This window comes from Echiichthys vipera (assembly GCF_963691815.1).
Source record: "Echiichthys vipera genome assembly, chromosome: 13".
Lineage (NCBI taxonomy): Eukaryota > Metazoa > Chordata > Actinopteri > Perciformes > Trachinidae > Echiichthys > Echiichthys vipera.
The window spans coordinates 7,984,695-8,008,644 of NC_139838.1; the positions used below are offsets into that span (position 1 = coordinate 7,984,695).

General features: G+C 39.8%; 1 protein-coding gene across 4 annotated transcripts in view; it reads left to right on the forward strand.

Moving 5' to 3' along the window:
• The window catches only part of trappc9 (trafficking protein particle complex subunit 9), a 245,413-nt gene that overhangs the window by 135,480 nt on the left and 85,983 nt on the right, over positions 1-23,950 (forward strand). For all 4 annotated transcript variants that reach the window (XM_083925898.1, XM_083925900.1, XM_083925899.1 and 1 more), the window contains one exon: positions 21,158-21,310. In XM_083925898.1, coding sequence (XP_083782024.1) covers positions 21,158-21,310 — 153 coding nt within the window. The remainder of the gene's footprint in view (positions 1-21,157; positions 21,311-23,950) is intronic.

Below are 23,950 nucleotides of genomic sequence, written 5' to 3' on the forward strand. Positions count from 1 at the left end.
TGCATTTTGCAGAGATAGTATCTCGTAAGTAGGAGATAAATTTAGGGTTTGGCCAACAATGCCTGAAAATAAATACATAAATCACCTTGCCTTTCAGGGCTTCCGTACTCTCTTGCTCAGCCTGTTGATTCACTGGAAAATGGTATATTATGATTCCTGTCAGCACTGTCGCTCCGGTGCATCCTTAGCCATGAGTGGAGGTACACTGTTGGTGACTCATGGGCATTTCTCAACAGGGGTGGAATGTTATTATTTCAGGGGAATTAGGGGGTGGAAAGAGACCTTTTCAGACAGAGCCAAACAGCTCATGACTCAGCTCACTCCAAATAATCTTTCCTGTGCAGAAGTGAGTTGTTAAGATAAGCTTACCAGTATTTTGTAACCACACAAAATTTTCTTCTTAAGGATTTTTTTTGACAAGGCCTTACAATAACCTGATGCATTTTACAGAGATATAGCTGAAAGCTTATTTTCATCCCCATTCCCCAGGCAGGTGAACAACACAAACAGCATAAGCATAGCTACGGTTTTATTTACCCATTTATTTTTTAAAGGATACACTGTTCATGAGAAATAAAACGCGTTGTAAAATATCATGCAGGAATTTAAAGGAACCAACTAGTATTTTCTCATCAATTAAAATGTAAATATAGATGTTTAATTCATTTCAAGTGGATTTTTCTTAAATTTGCTAGTTTCTAGTCACACCTCTTCAGAATTGAATACGTAATTGCGGGTGAGTTTTTTAATCTCACTTTCAGTTTTTTATTTTATCGTTTGCAGTCATCACTCTTTTCTTTGGCCATAGTAGGGGTTTACTCACAACGCAAGCAGAAACTGGAAAAACAACAGTGCACCACTGAAGTGAGTTGAAGAGCAAGTCTGTTGGCTGAGCTCCGCCTAACTTCTCTGGTGGACATACCACATTGAAAAGATGTCGCTGACTGTGCTGCCTTTTATGATTTTGTCACCACAGACACCCAGTTCATAATACTTTAATCAGTGGGCCTCGGCCCATTCACCATTGTGTTTCCTCAAACATGATGGAATTTTTGTAATTTCTGTACAAACCGTACATGTCAGATGTTCATTTAGTACAGGTGGTTTCATACCCACTGTGGAGGCACTGCTTAATGATTGCTGGTGCTGGATTCACAAAATTATACAAAGCATTCAAATCTTTTTTTTCGCGATGTGAAATTTTTCATTATTAAAAAAGAATTGTTTCATTAAATTAACTAATCACACTAGAGAACAAATGAATGTCTACCAAAGAAAAGCACAAAGTGCTTCCATTTTAACATTTACAGGAGTGTCTTGAAAATGATTTTGATCTCAAGATCCCATGCTGGTTGTTTACCACCCACTGCTCTGCCTGTGGAATACTTGCAAAATATCTCCAATGAAAATGTTGCTTCTTGTGTCAAATATTGATATGCGATTAATCCCGATGAATTAATTACAAAGCCTCTAATTAATTAGATTATTTTTTTAATCCCACCACTACTTTGAGTAAAGGATCTAATCCTTCCAACCCTGTCCAAACACACTGCACAGAAGAGAATACAACTAAAAATGGGTGAAGGGTTCAATAAAATCAAGCAGAACTCATATAAATCAGTTCTTAGATTAAAGTATTAACTATTTTTTGTCATTAGTCATAGTTTTAATGTACTTTCAGCTCTCATAAATCAGGTTATCTGTCACTGTAATATAATTTCCCAAATTGCCGAGATTCACTTTACCCATCACTCATTGATATCACCATAAAGTCAGTGTTGTATATAAGAACTTGTGGAGGTCAGAATTCATAATACACCAGTTGTATAATTTATTTAAAAACCCCTACTTGTCTAGAAACTGATACAATATGACACGATGTGCCTCTGAGGCAAAAAATGTCAAGTCTGGTAACAATTTCAGATGTATATATAGACTTACATGTCTTTTCCCCCCTTTGGCTGACATTCCCTGTAGACACAGCCGTTGGCTTTGACTCCATCAGCACTTCCATCCTGTCAAGATTTTTCTCGCGGCCTGACAGACATATAGATTAATTATCAGAAGATTAGCTCAGATCCAGCATATTGATTCAATTCACAGCAAACTGTATTTCTGTGGATACCCCTATGAGGCAGAGACTAGTGGATGCAGCCTCACTCATCCCCAGCTCAGTCTTTGGCTACATGCTGATCATTTCCTTTGACCCACACGGAGCGCACACAGATTATTCAGAGTGGGGTAGGATTTTGCATACAGAGAGAATCAGGGACCCAGACTCATAGATCTCCGTCTGCTGAACCATATTGTGCTTGTCTCTTCAACTCATCCTCTCTCGACATCAGATGGTCCTGTCATTTCATATTTCTTTCCTGTTCAATGATGAATGAGGTGTCAGGCGCAAGATGTTTTCTGGATCCTCATCCAGGCCTGGTGAAGCTAAGGCTGCAATTCGACAGTCGCCAAAATGACCCTGTCAATCACCCACATATTTTACTACTACAACAAATAATTTTTAATTGTTTCCATTGACCATTTTCATGGTTATAGAAATAGAAATGCCTTCATGCATGTAGAGACATGCATGAAGAAATAAGTGCGCGGCTGTGGCTCAGTGAAAGAGTGGGTCGTCCTCCATTCAAGAGATCAGCGGTTCAATCCCCATGTCGAAGTGTCCTTGGGCAAGACACTGAACCCTGAATTGCTCCCAAATTGGTGTGTAAATGTGATGTTAATGGTTAGATTAGATGGTATGTAGATGTCCATTGCCGTCTGTGTGAATGGGTGAATGTGACAAGTAGTGTGAAAGCGCCTTGAGTAGTCAGAAGACTAGAAAGGCGCTATATAAGTCGATTTACCATTTACCGCATATACAGTAGCAGCTTGTACAGTAGATATAATAGTTTCTAGACTTATGTCCACATGAGGGGAGGATGTGGACAGCAACAGGATGCTGTTTCTGTCATCTGGTACAACCACATTTAAGTAGTTTTGGGGCCTAGCACACCCATCTCATTTGGTCTGGACTGTCTGACTTTTCAGTTTCGAACTTTTTCAGTTCTGAACAAAAAAAGATTACACTTGGGAAACTGAAACCAAACAGCTGAACTTTGGTCTAACGAAAAGAGGACTATCAGACTAAGGGCGTGATCACACTGTCCTCCCGGACCACGACCCGGACTTTAGGGTACTTGTCCCCCCTCCCTCTCCCCCCCGCGCCCCAGCCCCGTTTGTACTCACACTGCCAGGGCCGGCCAATGCTTCTTGCTGTCCATACGCCATCACGCCGTAACACGTCACACGCATTGATCGCGTGTGTGTGGCTTTGTTTACAAATCTTTCCATAGACCTCGGAGTTTTTGTGCGTCTTGTCGACTGTTTTTGAATATTTTCATCCGACCAAATCTGCAGTAAACACAACGTGAACCTTTCACCACCATTGTTGTTGTTGTTAAATGTCCGCGCATGGTCCGTCCTTCTATTTACATGTCCGAACAGGCGGACATAACGCTACTGCCGTAGGGCTCGCGCTCGTACACGTGCGCGTGCTCGTACATGTGCAAACGGCTCCGCTAAAGCCCACCTATTTCAAGCGGGCCGTGGACGGTCCGCTGGCCCCAGTTGAGCGCGGAGCGGGTGCGCTCACACTACTTAAAGGTACTAGGCTTTAGCTGAAAAAACGGTTTTGGCCGCGGCCAAAAGGATAGTGTGAGCACGCTCTTAGATCAAATTAGCCATGATCCAGTTTGTTTCTAGTGTCATGTTCTAAAAGTAGTGAAACTCCTTTACGGAGTAGCTCACTGCATAGTTAATGTGTAGTCAAGAGAGAGAGAGTGGCAGTGGATGTGCTGAGTGCAGACAAGTGTTGGTGTTCAGAGCAGAGAAGAAATTAGCATCAAAGTGTTTAAGTGGTAATAAATGGATAGTGGAGGTGTCAGTGTGTTCATGAATTAACGCTGCAGCGCCTCAAGACCCAAGTAAAGTTCTCTTGTCTTGCTTCTCAACTGCTGGGTAAAGTGAAGGGGGTTAGCCTAGTTGGATAAAAGTAATATTTTCAAAGAGGATGAGAGAGAGGATATGAGAGGACAGTAGAGTCTGTCTATAAACCACTTGCGAGTATCAGAAGAGCTCACGTAGGTGATGACAACCGGACGTAGGTATATCATTCATAGTCCTTTAGTGAACTTAGGTCGCTTTAACTCATACAGTTGAGTGGTTGTGTGGTGATTCAGGGGTGAAGTTGTGCACTTTTTTTTTCAGCTGGACCAAACATGTAGAGTGTGCCTAGGGTAACCTAGTAACATGCTTGTTAGTTAAAAAGGTGACATAAAGGTTACATTTATCATTATTTTATATTAAATGTATTGTTTAGAGTACAGTGCTGGACATGAAGAAGAGCACACACACCTCTGCTCTCCACCAGGAGTGACGGCTCTCTTTACTTTCTTTCTTTTTGTAATGTGCCTTTGTAGGAACCTGGCCTCTGTTCTTGTATGTAAACTTATGAGAGATAGTGCCGTGAAGAAGCTTGGTATGGTTTATGTTTATTAGAAGAAAAGTGCAGAAATCCCACATGTTGCCTGCTGAGCCCTTTTTGGTTCACTTCATATATTTAGTCCGATTTGCTTTCACACCTCAATGAAGTACACCAGGATTAATTTGCAAGCGGACCGGGGCCCATGTTTTCAGGCGGACCAGAGTTCGCTTGTTTGGTCCTAACCAGAGTTCAGTTGAGCTTTCACACCACCTAGAATCAACTTGACTATCTGTGGAAATGAACCAGGATTTATTTGAAGTGGACCAAAGAGGTCAGGTGTGAAAGCGGCCTTACATCAGTGCTGGATCAAATGTATACACTTTAAGAAAAACTCAAACCTTGGTTCAGGTGTGAAGAGGCCCTTAGATAGTAACAGGTGGTCATTGTTTTATTCCTTTACTGAGTGTTGCTAGTGAAAACCAATGATTTTATTGGTTTGTGGGGTGTGTATACTCTCCCAGTGAAGGCTACACATCTAGAGGGGCGAACAGAGTGAGCGTCAGAGTGCTGCTTTCATCTTCTCATGTCATTCACAGACACGTCTTTTACAAGGTCTTTATCCCCTTGATGGTGTTCTTTAATGGATGAAAAAAAAGTGAAACACTCAGCATGTGAATGTTCACTTTGATGTTTAGAAATCCAAACTTACATTTTTTTTCTTCCATATTTGCTTTTAACAGAAAAGAGAGTAGAGGAAAAGTAGAAGAAAATGTTTACGTCTTTTCTTTTTTGGTGAGGTCTTCAAGATTATCCTTACATCTACATCATTACAGCATGAGTTTTGATTCAGCAATGGTCAAAGTGGGGTATTTCACAGGCTCACATTAAAGATTTCAGCCTTTGTAAAAGAAAATTCAAAGCAGTTTCCTTAATCAGTTTTTTGACACGTCAACAATCAATGTCCCAACACAAAGAGCACATTGTCCAAGTACGTTGAGCGTTTGGCCAAGGAATTATTTAAAGATATTTAAATTATAATCTGACAAAAATACATATTAATAATACAACGCAACTTGTCCCGTATTCTCCTTTGGAAAAAAACTTCTGAATCTAAAAGGGAGATATTTGTATTTTATATTATTTTTGTTTTCATAATGGCAGCCCCTTTTTTGCATTGATTTGTTGCTTTTCTCCTCCTACGTAGGTGAGAACTTGTTTGCATACAGCCTTTGCATAAAGCGGTGCACAGTTGTAGACTAACAGCTGGACAACAGCCTGCTTCACAACTGGGTATTAGATAAATGCGTATGGTTCTAGTACCAATACCAGTACCTTAAAATACTTAATTTGAAATAATTATTCCGAATTTTTTGCATTTGTTTTTATCAGATACTGCGTGCAGTCACACAGCGCTGAACTCCCAAATTAAATACACCGACAGAGTGTATGGGTTGTAGCTGCTGTGGTAGTGGGCCAATGACACGTCACATTAAATCATAGAAGGGTTGGAATTTTATTCTAGATCTGGGTACAAAAAAGATTGAATGTATGTATTTATGTTTAACTGGAGAAGTTCTAATACTACTTAGTGGGTACGGGATTATTTTGGTCGATAACTTAAAGGTATCTAGTACCCAGCCCTATACAGATCACAAGAGCCATAGACCTTGAGCAACCACATTAGTTTTCCTGCTAAAGTGTCCTTCTCATCGAACTTACAAACATGAACATTTTTGAACAAACATGAAAGCTGCACCTTGTCTTGCAGGCTAATGTTAGATAGCTAATTAGCTGCTCAGCTGCAACGTAATATTCCCTAGACCTTTTTTTCTGCTGTATTTTATAATAAACAATATTAACAGCATGTTACTTGCTTTGAATATTGTTGTAAAGAACTGCTTGTCCTAACATAAGCGCTGTAACTGCAGCGGTCCTCTCTGCTGTCAGATGCGCAGCTCCCCAGCCTGTGCTGTTTGAGCAGCTGTTAGCTCTGTTGACAATAAACACTGGGATATTCACAGTATTAGGTAATGTTCAAGGAGTCACCTACATGTACCTATTGGTTTCTCAGTCAGGGGATATACTGGCTAGCTCTCAGGACATTCACAGCGAGCACAGCAAGGAGCAATTATTTTTCATCCACAGAGAGCGCCAGAAGAGGTGCACTCGTATATTCCCTCAAAAGCTGTAAGCGCACACCATTTAAACCGAACAGAGGCACCACCAAATGACACCTGTTACTACTTTTTAACAGTGATTCATGCCTAGCGGATAAATCGGTGACATTCCTACAGTATTACATCACCATGATGTGTTGAAGTACAAAAGTCTCCTGTTAGATATCTCGGATGAAATTCTGACCCCAGAAATTCTAATAGCTGGTAGTGTAAATTGAACAATCATTCATCAGAATGCGTCACCATGGTCATTCTCATTTCGAGTCTGCAAAAAATGACTAATTCACCCTACAATTATTCCTCTGTGGCTGTTTTTTTTTTTAACCACATTGATTTGATCAGGCTCTAATGGTCGCTGCTCTGCATAAACAGCATGTAAATTAGCACAGCTCCTCTCACTTACTTTCTATTCTTTCACTTGAGGAAAAGGAAAAAGGGTGAGCCGTTGTACCATCAGACAGCCCTGACCTTTCTGTGACCGAATCTGATCTAATGAGCAAATTAGGATGAGACCGAGCAAATTATAGTGTATGATATTAATGTGAATCAAAAATAAGAAATATCGTCCGAAATGTCAGGCTGTAAAGTCATTCACTAAGACACGTTCTTCGGGCTCATAATTTCATGTGTTTGACTGCAAGTCAGTCAAGTCCTTTAGTGGGTGATTCTTTTGTTGAATGGTGTTTGAGCAGTGTCTAATTATCTGCATCGTAGAGCAGAGCCCCTGAGGCACTTGTCTCTAGCTGTCAGGTGTATAGATATAACCAGTGGGAGAACATCCTCGGTCACTTCCTTGTGATATGATCCCTCTCAGCTTCTTCAGGAGATTTATCTTTTATGAGATCCACAGGGAAGCTCCATTGTTTTCTGAACTCTGTAGTCCTTTCGGCTATTTGTCCAAGTTGCTCTGCTTTGCGACTCACTTTTAATTTTTTTTTATAAATCTTTACTATTCTTGAATGACAGGAAACTCTAGGGCTGCAAACCATTTTTCTGAAAAAATAAATAAATAAAAATAACTCATGAGTTATTTTTTTATTTACTAGCTCCCAGCTGTTTTTGGAGCCTCCAACAGTCACTTAGAGAGTTCTTCAGCAGATGGAGTTTGTCGGTGAGCAATCGTATGATCCTGTTTATTTTTTTTTGGACAAACTAGTGTTTGCAAAGTCAAGAATTAACTTCATGCTTCATGCAAAATCCTATAGTGTCTGTACCAGAGTTCCATAGTAATTTTAGGACATTATCCACAGTAGCTGGGATGTTGTTTCTGGAAAGAAATGTTGCTGTGAGCAGTAAACATACAATTCAAGTTAGAGTTGTGATAGCGATACCATTATTGGAAATCCCTCAGATACTGCCTAACATGCTGGTAAAGTCTGAACTTATCTGGTACTATGTAATTTAGCTCTGAAAGAAATCTACATACTACTACTTTTTACTCTACTTCATTTATGTTCTTTGTGTGAATTGACTTTCAGACTAGATAATAAAAGAAAGCTCTATGGCATTCAATCTAAATATGAATGTATTCATGTTTTACAAGGGGTTTATTCTGACCTAGGCCCAACAGAACGATAGGTCTGTGTGTGTTTGTGTGTGTGTGTGTGTGTGTGTTATTGCACTGTTATAGGATCAATACTCGTCTGATGCGTAAGTTTCAGAATCAGTATGGGGAAGGGAAAATATCTTTAATTCCTATTACCTCCATTTAATCGGGGTGGAGCCGAACATGGATAAACCTGCATGGATTTGGACTGGAAACGTTTTATTTTATTATAATTTGGGTGAACCATCCCTTAAATCCTAAACTTACGCAAAGTAGCAACTTATGGGGCTGAAAAGTACAAAAAGCAGCACTTCATTGAATGTCCACTTGAGGCTTGCCCCAAGAGCGAGTCAATCCCCACAGAAATAAATATGTCTGGTACAAAAAGGGTTCTGGTCTCTGTAGGTAATTTCCCGGTTTATGACAACTGTACAGGAGGTGAATTTCAACATAACTCACCCATTTAAATTATACTAAGGCTTAAAGTTCTCAAGTCAGGCACTGCCAAGATGTTGACAGCTGGAGACGCACACATTGAGTGACGTCAAGGAGACTACACCAATGTTTTATACAGTCTAAGACTAGCACATTATAAGTCAAAGCTGTTCTCAGCAGTAGGTAAGTTGTTATAGCAGTAAGAGGCTGTTTTTGAGCTCAGCATCATTTTTGAAAGCTCAATATTTTTCACTATAATAAACAAATTCAATGGTTCGATCCCAATCCCCACTCTGCCTCACACCACACCACCACCACAACACCACAGCTGTGTCTCCTAGGGGATCTAAACTGGCCATTGTGGGTTTACATCTCATCACAGTATCACCCCCTAGGGTCGAACTAGTTCCCACTGCCGTGCACCATTATCACTGCAAAGCCAGCTCAGTAATACGTCCTGTAGTTGAGCAGAGAGTTAGCCTTCACTGCAGCAGTTTCTCATTTTTAGTTTCCTCTCCATTCGCCATGGCTTTTGGCTCCGCCGGATCGGTGCACACAAGGGCAGGCACGCCTCATTGCATGAGCTTTTCAAACAAAGCTTGTTTCCATGGTGACCACCTTTCCCCTTCTAATGCTACTTTTTATGGCAGCAGAGCACATAATGCCTCCCCATATCATCACCTCCGCAGTCATATGTCCCATTTACAACAGTCCCAGCCCAGTGTGAGTATTATCATCCACCCTCAAATCAAATCGGCCTGTTTTTCACTCTGTTGGAATAGTGCACATGCTCATTATAGGAACTTTATCATGTCTAATGAAAACACACTTGTATCTGCTGAGGATAGGGCACAGGAGCAGTGTTTTTTTTCAAAGACGAGAGCTTTGGGCTGAGATGTACATCTGCAGTTGCTCAACCTCTCCCTGGGATTCAGCTTTACAACGCTGTCATTTCTTTTCTCGGCATCTGCAGGGTTTTTTCTTTTCCCCCCTCTCACATTTTCTTGAAATGATGCGTTCCTTAGGGGGCATTTTGGCTCTGCTGGCTGTCTGGAGATGGGTTAATTAAGGTGCTAGAATGTCTCTCTAAAATGGCTCTTTTTTTCCCATCTCACGTGTCTTTTGTTCACTACTGTATTGCTGGAATCACTCAATCCAACTGCCTTCGACCTCTTATTAGTCGTTTGACAAAGTTGTCTTTTTTTAAATTGTGTAGTTTTCTGGAAATGCGTTTCATATCCACTGATTCCATATATTCATACGACGGATATCAGATTCATCTGATTCAGCCATTTCCATTTGCAGTCACCTGTAACTTTATCGGCTTCGTAAGGGTTAAGCCTTGTACTATCCTGTGTTATCAACTTCACTTCAAGTAACACATGTACAGTAGCAATGAATTATTATTGACAAGCTGCATTGTCCCTGATTAAAATACAGCTGGGGACTTTTGTTGCATGTCATTTCCTTCTATCTCCTCATGCCCTGCCTCTAACTACTGTGCTGTCTAATAACGGCAAAATGCCCCCAAATAGAGCTTCAGGGTTTCAGTGGCTGAGACATAAATAGCTCATTCTGTCAAACCCAGTAATAGTCTACAAAGCCTCAATTTTTAATGACAGCCAGCGCATTAGAACATTGTCTGCACAGAAGCATTCTTTTTTACCTATCCGCATACAGTAATTGGCAGTAAGGATTCGTTTTTTCGCTGCGGCTCATCATATTGAGCGAGACATGGATGGTTGGAGCAGCGCTGCCTCTGCAGCCGCTGCATACAAAGGGTTACACAGAGTCAGCCGCAGTCTAAAAATAGACTGTTGCTCTCGCCTGCCTCTGCACAAGCCTCTATGGATCTCCGCCCTTAAGCTCTTGCACGTGAGGTAAAAATAACCCTCTCTGAAAATACACACTCACACTCAGTACGTTCTTCCCTCTCAGCCTCTCCCTTGTGACATAACACAATCTCTGACTGTTAAAAAAAGATGCAAAAAGGCTCTGATAAAATGCTTGTTGCACAGGATTTGCCGTTTGATTCAAACACGCAAGTCGCCGTACATTTTTCACAGCGTGCTCACAGTCACACGTAGTAGTAAAACAGCAAAAGAACTAAAACAAATGAGTTAAATACGTTAACACCAGCAATACGGTGGTAGCTGCAATACTACAGCAACAGTAGTCGACTGAAAGCAGACATCTGCACACAGCAGCATCTGTTATTTTGCATTCTTGGTTGAGTTTACAGACCTCCAGGTTGACATCATTCATGGCTTTCCAGTGGTCAGATGAAAGCGGCCCCATGTGCTTTAATGTGATTATTATGTACTTTTGTACTGGGGCAACACAGCATTTAATTAGGAAGGGGTCATTTCACTGTGACCGGCTCATCCTAAGCTGCTGTTATTACTGCCATTAAAAAAGGCTTCAGTGCCACAGCTTATTGCAGGATGGTGGTAATTAGCAATATAGTGTCAGAAGTCACACGGTAGATAGGATGATATTCAGTGGTACATGCCTGGTTTGCTTTTAGATGTTATTTTAGCAGAAAAACAACATAAAACAGCTGTAGACCTCAGTCACCTCAGCTATGCTTACGAATACATAAATACTTAACTGCAGTCCTTTGCACAAAACATCTCCCCTACCCATTAGTTTTGTTTTGAGTTTTTACAGTACTTGTTTGTTTGATACGTCTTCCAAGGGTTGCAAAATCGCACTGCTCAAATAAGATAAGTGCTCAAATTAAAGCTGTAATCCGTAAGATTTGAGATGTTGTTTCTAGCGGCCTCTTTGCCGGTAAGATGTAACTGCAGGCGAGCCTGTTCTTTCAAAGCCCTCCATCTTGTTATGTTCAGGGTCACTATGTATGTTGACATTTTTCTTTTAATTTTTTTTTCTTCTCTTTTGTAAAATGTATTGAAACACATTTACCTCTCTACTTCCACACATGTTCCTATTACACTTCTGCCCTTACCACAAGCCTGACTCAGAAGTTATTTTTTCCGATTTCCAATTACAAGTGAACGCAGCATAGGCATTGGTGACAATCTGGGCCGGTAGACCAACCGCTGTCACATCTAGCCCGCGAATGTCGCACAGACACATATATTGGAATATTTGGTTAAAAAGGCAACAAGTGCTTTCATTTGGGGTCACATGATCAATCACCGGTGTTTTAACTCACTCTGTGATGTAAAGTAACTTAACATGTAATTAACTACAGTAGATGAAAATCTTACGGAATACATCTTTAATGCAAATATTTAATCATTTCCGTTGGTTGGTTCAGTTATATTATAACATAAACATCCTTGGTTCTAATCTAAGTTTGAGTTTGTTAAGTGATGAATACAGCAGTGCTGTATGTGTGGTCATCACTAAATTGCACGTAAGGCATTGAACCAACATTTGTCTTCATAAAATGTGACCAAACAAAAAGCCAAACAGGTGTCCGCTGTACTGGCTTTCCTCCTGCTGTTCCTCCACGCACATCTATTCGTTAGGGTTGGGAATCTCAAGACACTTCACAATTCCATTCTGATGTTATAATAAAACCATTATTGATGTATCTTAATGCATCCGATTTTTAAATTTATATCACTGCGATGACTTTTTATTTTAAAAAACAGAATATCTGTTATGAGCCATGATAAAAAGAACCATGAATTTACCCTCCACTATCTTTTATCAGTACAATAGCAGTAACAAATCGATGTGTCAACTAAGAGGTTTGCCAACATATTTCTCAGAATTGCAAAAAAACAACAAAAAAAGGAACAAAAGTGCAGTGTGTCCTCTGGGATTTTTTCCAGCAGTGTTACTAAAGTGTGTGTTTTATTTTGCACCATCAGAAGATATTTAGCACATTTGCATCTGACACAAGAGGAGCTTTTGACACATATTTGTACACATTCTTAGATGCCAAACTACTTGTACCTACGTGTAGTGAGACCAAGAGTGTTCCCTTCCTTGCCTTTCGAAAGACCAAATAGACTGCTTAACGGTGTCAATGTCTGTATGTTTAAGCTATAGCTATATCTTTAGCAGTAGCTAACACTGCAGCGAAAAACACTGATGGTAAATGAACTTGCATTTATATTACACCATTCTAGTCTTTCACCCACCCAAAACACTTTACACTACATGCCATAAAGATGGTAACATGACTCCGCAAGATGGATTGATTTGCGTGATTCAAATTTGCTCAGCATGTCCATCTGGGAACTTTCGTTTGGAGATCTTTTGTGAAAAGGCGAAAATACTGGTTGCTGATAAACTATCTGTCTATCACCAACATACGGGCCAAATCAACCAATCAGATAAACGAAGCCTATGAGATACTAACAGAGCATTGAGGCAAAGCTCAGAAAGTAAACAACATGTGGGTAAAGGATATTTGCCGTTTGTGTAACGGAAATTTACAGAAAAAAGGCCCAATTTCAGGTGCAAGGTCCATATTACAACAGAAGGATCCAAGAGAAAAAGGTGTTAGAGAGCAGCTTGCTCAATAGCTGTGCTCATCTCATCCACGGAAGCCGCCATGTTGTTTACACTGAACAGTCACTAGTCATTGTGAACCAACGCTGATTGGACGTTGGCTTGGCATGTTACCAGATCTGCGAGTAAAATACAATGGCGCTCAAGTGATCAGGATGGTCTCATGAGGCTATAAAAATGAAGGGTTCCCCAAATGTGAAACCAAAACATCTACATGGCCCCCTGGTGACTGGCTGCAGTATAGGTCATAAGTCCCGCCCATTCTATGTTAGTGGATGGGACATGGACCAAACTAAAAACTCAAAGACCACCTTAAATATAACCCAAAGATGGTTTCTGTAAGGTAGTTTTTACAACACTGATGGTTGGTTAAGTGCTTGTTTTTCTTGTACATTTGGTTTTAATTAGCTATAAAAATTCACAGCTATATATATACACACACATATTTATATGTATACATGGATACAAATCTCTGTTTCACACCTCTGCTTTGCCACGACTCTGAGTCAAGCCCATTGTGTGTCATCAAAATACCAAATCGTTTCAGATTAGAAAAATAAAAAACATTGCACTGACAAAAATGACTACAGAGCCCCCACAGACTGACATGCTGAGAAGGAAAAAAAGATGTCTCTATCTGTATGCGTGGACACGAATAACATTGCTTATTTCTACAGATTTGGCTCTCATTAATGCATTTCTTTGTGGGATTTATCTGAACACTAACTGATTCACAACTCACCCTTTTGGACAGATAGAAATGTGGGTAAAATCAGTCCATCCAATCTCCCATCTACCCTTGCCGCCTTTCCTGGCCAGGGAAATAAACGCCAAGCAGACTGTTATCAGTGTGGGGCGGGGGGGCTCAGGGACGTAAAATGGACGTTCCACGGTGGCCCCATCTCAGCACACAAGTTGTTATTAAAAGCCTTGTAATAGACTAGATTAGTCTCCAGATATGGCTTAATCCTCAAAAGACTCCACAATCAAATCAATGGAAAAAGAAGATGGTGGGAGAGCTTGGCCTGGTAATGCTCTACTGCCTGAGTAGAAAGCACTTACAGGGGTGCTTGAGGGTTAATGTGGTCTTTGTTACACTTACAACTACTGTTATTTGGACTTGCTTACACTTCAGCAGCATTTTCAATATTTGCACTGCTTGTCCATTAAGAGCTTTTATTCACCTTTTGAAATGTTTTTGCTGTTTTTAAATCAGGTTTCATTGCTGTAGAAAGTGGTAAACTTGTTTTTTAAATGGTGTTTGCTGTCAGGTTGCTTACCTTGAAAGTGGTACTGCTTTTGCTCTTTTTGTGTTGAATGCCAATACAGCATTTAAAATGGTAACAATTATCGGGGGCTCTTCGGTCTCATGCTTTTTTTAAATTACTTATCCAAATTGCAATGAACAAAATGCTGGGGATAGATATAAGGCTTGTGCTGAAATTAGTTCATTAACCAAATGAATCACGTGGAAATTAATCAACATTATTATAACTAATTGATTAATCGTTGATTTCATTGTTTTATATTAGGACGAATTTGACATCTTTTGCGACTGAGCCGTTGAACTGTTGATCAAACTAAAAATTGTAATGGACGTTCATCACTCTTTCTTTGCATTTTAAAACTAATACTTCACCCAAAAAGTTTGGGGGCTCAAATGAGCATCTTTCAGCAGTTTTGGCCTCTTATAAACTTCATAAATGTCTTCGTCAATTTAGTTAAATACAAAACAACACAATAAGCCTCTTGTTAGCAGTTCAAAGATAGTTTCATTCTAGCCCCTCTTCATTAGCAAATACATGATTTCCCATTAAAACTGATTTAAGTCTCCAAAACTATCACAAGTTAACATTACTCAAACTTACAAATCAAATCCCACCAATTAAGGATTTTATAAATGAGACAGTTTGATGTGAAGTCGGGTTGACAGTGAATCACATTTACAGGAAACGTGACATTAATTTTTCACTGCAATGTGTGCTTTTAGTCTTTAGACAACATTCCTTTATAAAGTGCACCTCATTTGAAGTGTTAATTGGAATGTGGCGGTCTGGCTCTTAGTAATTACCTGTCCAAAGAAAACCAGTCACAGGCCTCACCAGACACTGTGTTCCCATTTTGGACCCATTGTTACAGCGTGTTATTTTTAGACTTAATGTGTAATGTGCGCTTTTGAAGAAGACTGAAAGAAAAGCAGCGCCCATTTGAAGATGGGACTTCAGACAGTGACAAAGGCCCAGTGCCAGTAATCTTCAAAGGCAGGTGTATTTGTGGTGCAGCAAGGACAAGAGCTTTCCTGTCATCTTTGTTTTGAAGCCTTAATTGTTATTTGATTTGTGATCTGCTTCGTTGTAAAGGTTGTGTAATGATAATTGCATTGCATGTTCTCCTCCACATCACTTTTATGTATGTTTGTCTCTGGACTCATAAGTAATTTCATTAATGATATGCAATATAGTATGTAAGACAGGCAACACAGCAGATCACATATTTTGTGAACTTATAACTCACGCTGTGTAATGATAATTGCATTGCATGTTCTCCTCCACATCACTTTTATGTATGTTTGTCTCTGGACTCATAAGTAATTTCATTAATGATATGCAATATAGTATGTAAGACAGGCAACACAGCAGATCACATATTTTGTGAACTTATAACTTGTGCTGGTTACTAGGGATGTCACGCAAACAGATACATTTGGAATCAAGGTAGCAAGTTGATGCCAAAATTGCCGAAACGTGACAGTACTCATTTTTCTACGGTAGTACAGGTACCCGAGACCTGAGAAAGGGGCAGTGTATACACTTACCAGCTTAGACATTAGTCGGCCACCTATCGGTGTACACACTCTTGACAGCTTGACCGCAATAAAGCTCTGGCTTTGGAACTCCTGAACTGCAAGTAAGTGTATCTTTCTGCCATTGGTATTCACATAGCACCTAATCTTAGCCACCATAGCCTACACTAGCTAAGGTTGGCCCCTGTTCATGCGGACCTCAGCATAACATCAATAACTTTAACTAGCCTGGTTCTATGGGTAAAAATGACAGAGAAAAACAGACTTAAAGCTATGCTCTACATTCTGAAAATCAGTTGAGCCTCTGAGACACATTTTACATTAAGTTTACCAGAACTGATGAATGTGGTCTTCCTGATCAGAACTGCATCTGTAGTAGAGCCAGAAATTGGCCAATCACAGAATTATTGCTATATGTCCTATATGTGGTCCGATATGCACCGTACATATAACGTAGAAAACAGTGCTTTGGGTAATTTAGAAATGGTGTCATTAAACAGTTAGCAATCTACTGATACTGAACATACAGTGCTGATCTTCATTTAGTTATCTATTTTATTTATTCATATTCTATAATTGGTCAACAATGTAATACATTGTTTATATAATATATAGTAATCTTGAATATTCTTTAATAAATTTATTAGTTAAGAAAAGCAGCCTTCTCAAAAATTCCATATCGGTCGGGTTCTGGTCCATAGCAACAGTCTGTTGTACATAACATGTTCAGAAAATGATAGGCTATAGAGTGCTATATTTAACAAAGCAGTACAATAAAAAAGGAATATTGTATTTTTTTTTTTTTACCAGGGTATCAAATTGTGTATCAAAAATTGCGGAATTTCACTGGTTTTGATATCGACTGATAAATTCTGGTATCCTGATATCCCTACTTGTAACTGTGAAATGCAAGATAGCATAATGACCAAACTGATACATTAGATACAAAGGTATGTTACAATCAGACCTATAGCCTACTCACACTGTCCTTTTGGCCGCGGCCAAAACCGGTTTTTCAGCTAAAGTCTAGTACCTTTAAGCAGTGTGAGTGCACCCGCTCCGCGCACAACTGCGGCCAGCGGGCCGTCCACGGCCTGCTTGAAAGAGGTGGGCTTTAGCGGAGCCGTTTGCACATGTACAAGCACGAGCGTGCGCACGTGTACGGGCACGAGCACGAGCCCTACGGCAGTAGCGTTATGTCCGCCTGTTCGGACATGTAAATAGAAGGACGGACCATGCACGGACATTTAACAACAACAACAATGGTGGTGAAAGGTTCACGTTGGTGTGATGCGGAGGTGGAGTGTTTACTGCAGATTTGGTCGGATGAAAATATTCAAAAACAGTCGACAAGAAGCACAAAAACTCAGAGGTCTATGGAAAGATTTGTAAACAAAGCCACACACACGTGATCAATGCGTGTGACGTGTTACGGCGTGATGGCGTATGGACAGCAGGAAGCATTGGCCGGCCCTGGCAGTGTGAGTACAAACAGGGCTGGGGCGCTGGGGGGAGAGGGAGGGGGGACAGTGTGAGTACGCTCTTAATCCCTCAAATAACTCATAATTATGCACTAGATATATACTTTTCTTCTATTTTCCTTATTATACATGCTTTTATTGCTCATTGTTGACAGCGGTAGAGAGAAAACAATTCTCTGTTCAGTCACTCTGACTGTGCTCTGCTCATCTTCCTATCAGTGCACCAGAGAATGACTCCTCCGGGAGCCGTCTTGGCCTCTGAACTGGAATCCAGAGATGAACCTAGAGATCAATACATGGATCCACCCCGTCTTTAATCTATCAAGCATAGAGAAAATTGCAAAGCACACATGGCCACACCTCTTGAATATGTTCACTGAGTAATCATTAGCATTGGTCTGGCTCAAAAACAGGAGGCAACACACAGTGAGAGTCTACCTTTGTAGGAACCTCTTACTGCAAGGTAGCCTCCTGTGGAGAGGGATGTCCAGGTTATTTGCAGTTAACTGCCCACCTCAAAGACACATTCTGTCATTTCTCTAAGTAGGGAATGAAGGTAGTGCTGAGGACACAGAAAAACGGACCACAATTTTATTTTGTTCCGTTTGCTGTTTGAAGCAAACTCTGATGTTGTCGGTCTCCAAGTTAAACACTTGGAAGTTAAGCCTATCACTCATCGAAACACCAGTGAGAGGCCGTGGTTTCTTCTCTCCTGTGAAGTGCTGCTGTATTTTGCCCATGCTTCACTGTGCAAAAGTTCAATATGTATCTTCGAGCTTGGTGAGTTATAGGGATAAGATCGTGTAATACTTACTGCAGAATATTCCACTATTGACATATGTTACGGTATTATAAAGCTATCATATTGTACATTTCAGCAAGCATTCACATATTACCACATCAATCAGAGGTGAAACATCATCAGCATTAAGATTGTGTTTCTGGCCAGCTGATAGATGCAAGTCCAATAATCCCATTTCCTCTGGCTCTTTTTTAGTCTCTGCCAGCCCCTTAGAAAAATATGTGGGCTTTTACTGTAGCTTTTGTGCGACTTTCTTTTAACTTTGTTTGTCTGATGTTTGACACTAGGCAAGTAGCATGCATTGTTCTTATCAGAGTTTCTTTTTTTGTGCTCACAATGGGTGCTGTTGCTGCTGCTGGAAATTGGGGTTATTGGGAGCACGTGTAAACGGCATTGAAAGAATGGTAAAAAGCTCTGTAGCTGCAGAGTTGGTTGAAAAATTCTCTGTGGGTTTGTCACTACAAGCAACTCTCTTCATATACATTTGGTTAGCAGAGATTTAAATGAAGATTTTTTCCTGTTTTGGGGGATACATGCTTTTAACAAGACAGTAAAACATTCAATGAATAAGCTAGGAAACTGGATACTGGAAAAGACCAGATTCACAATTAATGTAATAACTCTGCACATTTGTATTAATTAGTTGTTTTCTCAGCCTTTAACTTTACTGGTTTGGTTCAGTGCACTTGCTTCAAATGTTAACAGCTGATTTAATGGGCACTTTTTATCAGTACCGTAGATATGAGGCGGTATGGCCCTACTGTACTTCCAAGGTGTACGTCCAAGGATGTTATCTATTGGTAAGCTTCAAAACGGGACTGTGACACCAAGGGGTCCTGGCTAGACTAATGGTGACCGTTACCGTGTCAATAGATGATAATGGCCTTTAGACGCTTATAATAGGTGTAGCAGGCCTCTTCTAATTCGTATATTTGAGGTTGATAACCACTGGTGACACCCATCCAATGGAGTAATAACTGAAATGGTTTCCAGTCTCTCATAGACTTGTAAGCCTCTCCAGACAGCTGCTTTCAGCAATATGGACACACAAAATTAGAGATTACCGGTGAAAAAAGTATGTAGCAGCTTGGAAGCCAGGTATTTACCTCAGAAGTTGGTGCCGACCAAAACAGAGCAAAAATTATAGTGAATATTGGCAACTTTTTGCCAACACAGTAATAATATATTATTATATATTATTTTACTGGGCAAAGCAGTTTTAGGATTGTTGTTGCATCCGACCTTATTTCATGCAGAGAACATTGGGGGCTGTCCACCTCATCACATATTCCTCTTCCACCAATCCACCTCTCCTTATTCCTGAGGATATCTGCACTTTCTATGAACTGAAGGAAAATGAAAAAAACAAAAAACAAAACAGATTCAATTGTTATTAACATATCTGAGCAAAGGGTCTGAATGCTGTGTGGGTATTGAGAGATTGGCTTTGGGGTCATTTTGTCTCAGCTTTGTACAACAAGACTTCAATTCTGGATGTGAAACTTGACATAACCTCAGGCAAAGAACACTCTCTTGGCTCTTGTTAATAAATAACATCCCCGCAATATGGGGTGGGGGGGGGGATTGGACCTGAGGGTGTTTGTTCAGACTAGATGAATAATTTAACACTTGCCAAACCGCACAAAGCTGTCTACATTGGTTGTCATTAGTCAGAAATGAAAGCTACGGTTTTCCTCAGAAGTAAATGTAGATGATGATGTGCATAGACCACTGTGATCTAGTATAGTAGAAATATGTAAATGCATAGTCAGTTGTCAAATGTGTAGACATATTTTAGGAACAAATAATGCTGTACAGGGTCTTGAGGTGAGCACTACACTGAGAGATTTTTTTTTATTTTTTTTATTGCTGTTTTTAAATTAGTTGAATTAAAGTAAAAATGTATAAACTTTCTTTCCAGTCATGTTTTCTCAAATGCTCAACCCAGGGCACTTAAGTGTACTGCTTCATGTTAGCTTCCGTTAAGGCCTGGTCACAACAGCATTTAAAATGAAATCAATCATGGGTAAAATCAATTGGTTACAATGAAATCCGTGCAACCATAGCAAAGTAAATCTGCAAATGACATGCAGAATTGTTGCTAGTTCTAGCTAGCATGTTTTTGTGCTTGCTAGTGTGTTAGCCATTAGCTTGCCAAGTCTAGTAGTACCATTTTCTGTTGTAAGTGGGCTTGAAGTGTTATTGATGTGGCTAATGTCATCCACATCCATTATTATCTTTATTTTGTGTATGGCTGATGCCACCCACTTGTTTTATAATTGATCACAACTATTTACATTGGTTGTCTATCGGAAATACAGAGCGAAATTCATGGTAGACATTGTAATTAAATGACAGTTAATAAGGAAGGTAAACATTTCACAAATACAAATATGAGACGTGAATTTGATATATTGACAATTAGTTGATTAAAATGCCTGATTTTGAGTCTATAGTCTGAGATGTCGTTCATTTAAATGTATTAGTCATTGTCAGAATAGTCCCCCCACATTCTAGATGGACCTCTTAATTCATAAGGGACACAGGTAACATTCTTTATAATTCCTGTGAATATAATCCAATTAATCTCATTTCCACATATTTATTTATGCAAAACTGTGTCCTACAAATGAAGTGAATTAACTGTTTGCTCGATAGCTGTAAATAAGGCCTTGTCTTTGAAAGATAAATAAGATGAAAATATTAACAATCCAAGCAAATAATGACAGTGCGACATTCAATGAACACAATACTTATTTACTATTAAAACAAATGAATGTAATCATTAATATCTTTTCGGTCAGGTAATGTAATTGTAGAAGAAAAGTTATGTAACGTTTTGCATATCCAAAAAGCTGCCGTGGTATTTTCTTTTTCGCCAGTGAGAAATTATATAAGAAGACATGTATATCTGTAAGTGCTTTTCCCATTGCTTGTTACAGGATGGCCATCCAGGTTGACAAGTTTGACTTTGAGAGTCTGCCACAGCCGGACCAGGAGACAGCTCGCTTCACTAACCCCAAACAGCTGGAGGAGGAGCGACAGCATGCCCAGGGCTGCCAGATCAACAGCAAGCTGGGCATCTGTTGGAGCATCATATCCTTCCAGTGGCTACATGTACAGTAGAGTTATATCATAGACAGCAGCATGTGCTGAGCATTGCTAGAAAGACAATAGATACAGATTGTAAAGGTTTACATTCATAATTAAGTGTCCTTAGTCTCTACTGAACCAATGAACATGCCGTAATCTCCAATAAGTGGTCAAACAGAATAATTCTGCACTGTTTGTTTAATTTTGTTGTTTGTTGACAGTTAGATTAGTGATACATAACATCTGGATCCTACATCTGGATGCCCTCTGGCGAGTAGGGAACTTGTTCGTCTGTACTGACAGATGGGAAAGCGTATGGCGAAGTATATGTCGCCCTGACACTGTGAAGTTATGTCTCGCTGTGTGTATGTGTGGAAGTGCAATTGTGCCACATACTCGCATCAAACATTCTCCCATAGGACCTAGTCTGCGGGCAAGCTTTGTGGTCCGACTGAGATAATCTTTGACAGCTTTGTCAGCTGCCTGCTATCTGCAGTCTGCTATTCTTCAGGGACAACTCTTTGCATCCATCCCTTTATATACTATGTTCATCTGGCATCTAATATGCATGTTCACCATCAATGCACTTGCCTTGTTTGGATAGTATTTGTAGTAAGGGTTGTCCACAGAGACCTAAGACCATCTTTTTTACTTTTCTTTCTGTCTCACCCATGGGTGAATGTAAAATGTATATTCAGTTTTTTGACAACCAGTTGGAACTATTGGGTCACAGGGTAGGTACCCTCGCCAACTGAGACATCCATGTATGTTTTCTGTTGTCACTCCCAATGCTGAGGAAGTGCCTTAAGTGTCACACCACTTTCAGTTCTAAATTAAAGTATTTTTCAAGGTTTTTGACCATATAGTCTCAGGAAAGAGTTTCTCGGACCAAACTGGGGATGTACTACATTATATCAATGATGCTATAAAATGCAATGGCATGAGACTTTCCTCTTAAGAGCATTTTAGAGGAATTTCTTCTGGCTTTTGCTGCAATTCCACTACATTTCAAAAACTGAAAGATTAGGCAAACGTAACCATTCGAAGACATCATTTTTGATAAAACAATCCAACTTTTTATCCACTGTTCTCATCAGCAGATGAAGTATGCTCAAATCAGTAACTTTAATTTGACCACCTGTGAGGCCAAAGGCAAATTTCTCCATATGTATACGACAATATATTATTCAGTTAGTGACATCCAGTTCTTGCTTGAAATCGGATTGAATGTTGTGCAATATGGCCCCTCCGATCTGGCATTAACATGTGTCTTAGCTGATCTGATCACAAGTGGACAGCTCTAAGTATGCTGGTTCACACCTGGCATTAGAATGCATCTCCACGGGTGACCACTTGTGATCCAATCTCACTTCTCCACTCGATATGCAAATAAACATGTAGTAAACAAATGGCTTAAACAGCAAATGTTGCAAAGCAAGATTACCAGGAATGTCTGTAGTAATATCCTACATACAGTATTTGGGAATTTGAGAACTTGAAAATATTAGGTTATTGTCTACTGGCCGTCCCTGGGGACCCCAGAGCTTTCCACTCATCAGATCACCCAAACCAGATCAGAATTAGAGAATTATTCTCCGGTGTATGTCCAACAAACCATAACTTCATCCAGGTTACTGAAGTTAAAATGCAGATAAAGTTCAGCAGTTCCATTAAAGGTTCCTGGGTTCCTGGAAAAGTTTCTTCTATTCAAAAGAGCTTCTAAACATTCTGCACAGAATGCCTTGAATCAGCCCATAACTCATAAGTTTGCAGTTGCCAATCTACCATATTTGGATATTTAAGAACTGCCTGTCAGATTGTTGGTGAGCATGGTGTGCAATTAACAATGAATCCAATCTCTGAGCTACTGAAGATGCCATTATATTTTTTTCCTTGTTATGAAGGCGTGAACACCCCCATCATTATGCACATTGTTTTATCTACAAGTGATTTGGCAGCATGTAGGCAGTGATGAGGAAAATGACACTCCTTTTATTGAAGCAAAAATCAGCCCGAAACAGCCTGTTATCATTATATTCGATTTAGAACATTTTACAAGTGCAATTTGTAAATTAATTCATGTTTCTCTTGAAGCTAAGACTGGCTTTAGCAAGTACATCATCAACAGACAAATCAATCCTGTGGCTGCTCAGTAGACGGTGAAACAGTTCACTGTGATTTTTCTGGGCTTACGGGATAAATGCAAAGAAACATTTAGGAAATGTGCAGCCTTTATTATATAACTTAAAGGAAGTTATAGGTACAGTACATACTTGCTCAAGGGATGCATTTCTGTGTAGATAGTGACTAAGGTGTCTCACATGCTTGGAATAGCACAATGTACATTCTGCTTCAGGTTTGATTTCTATTTACAAAATGATAGAACTTGAGAAATAAGAGCTTTGATTACTGTGCGTGTTAACTCCAAAACACTCACTTGGCCCTAAGCAAAGTAACAGTCACTTTAATTTGTAATTTATGAGTTCCATCCAAAATGATTCCTGTTTTGTTGATGGTGTTATAGTGATGCACTCATTGGGAAAGGCTTTGCCACATACAGTGCAGGCACCTCCCTTTACCAGTGCAGATATCCACTTCACAGGTAGCTATTATTGTAACTCCCCGTAAAGCTTTCTTAGCAG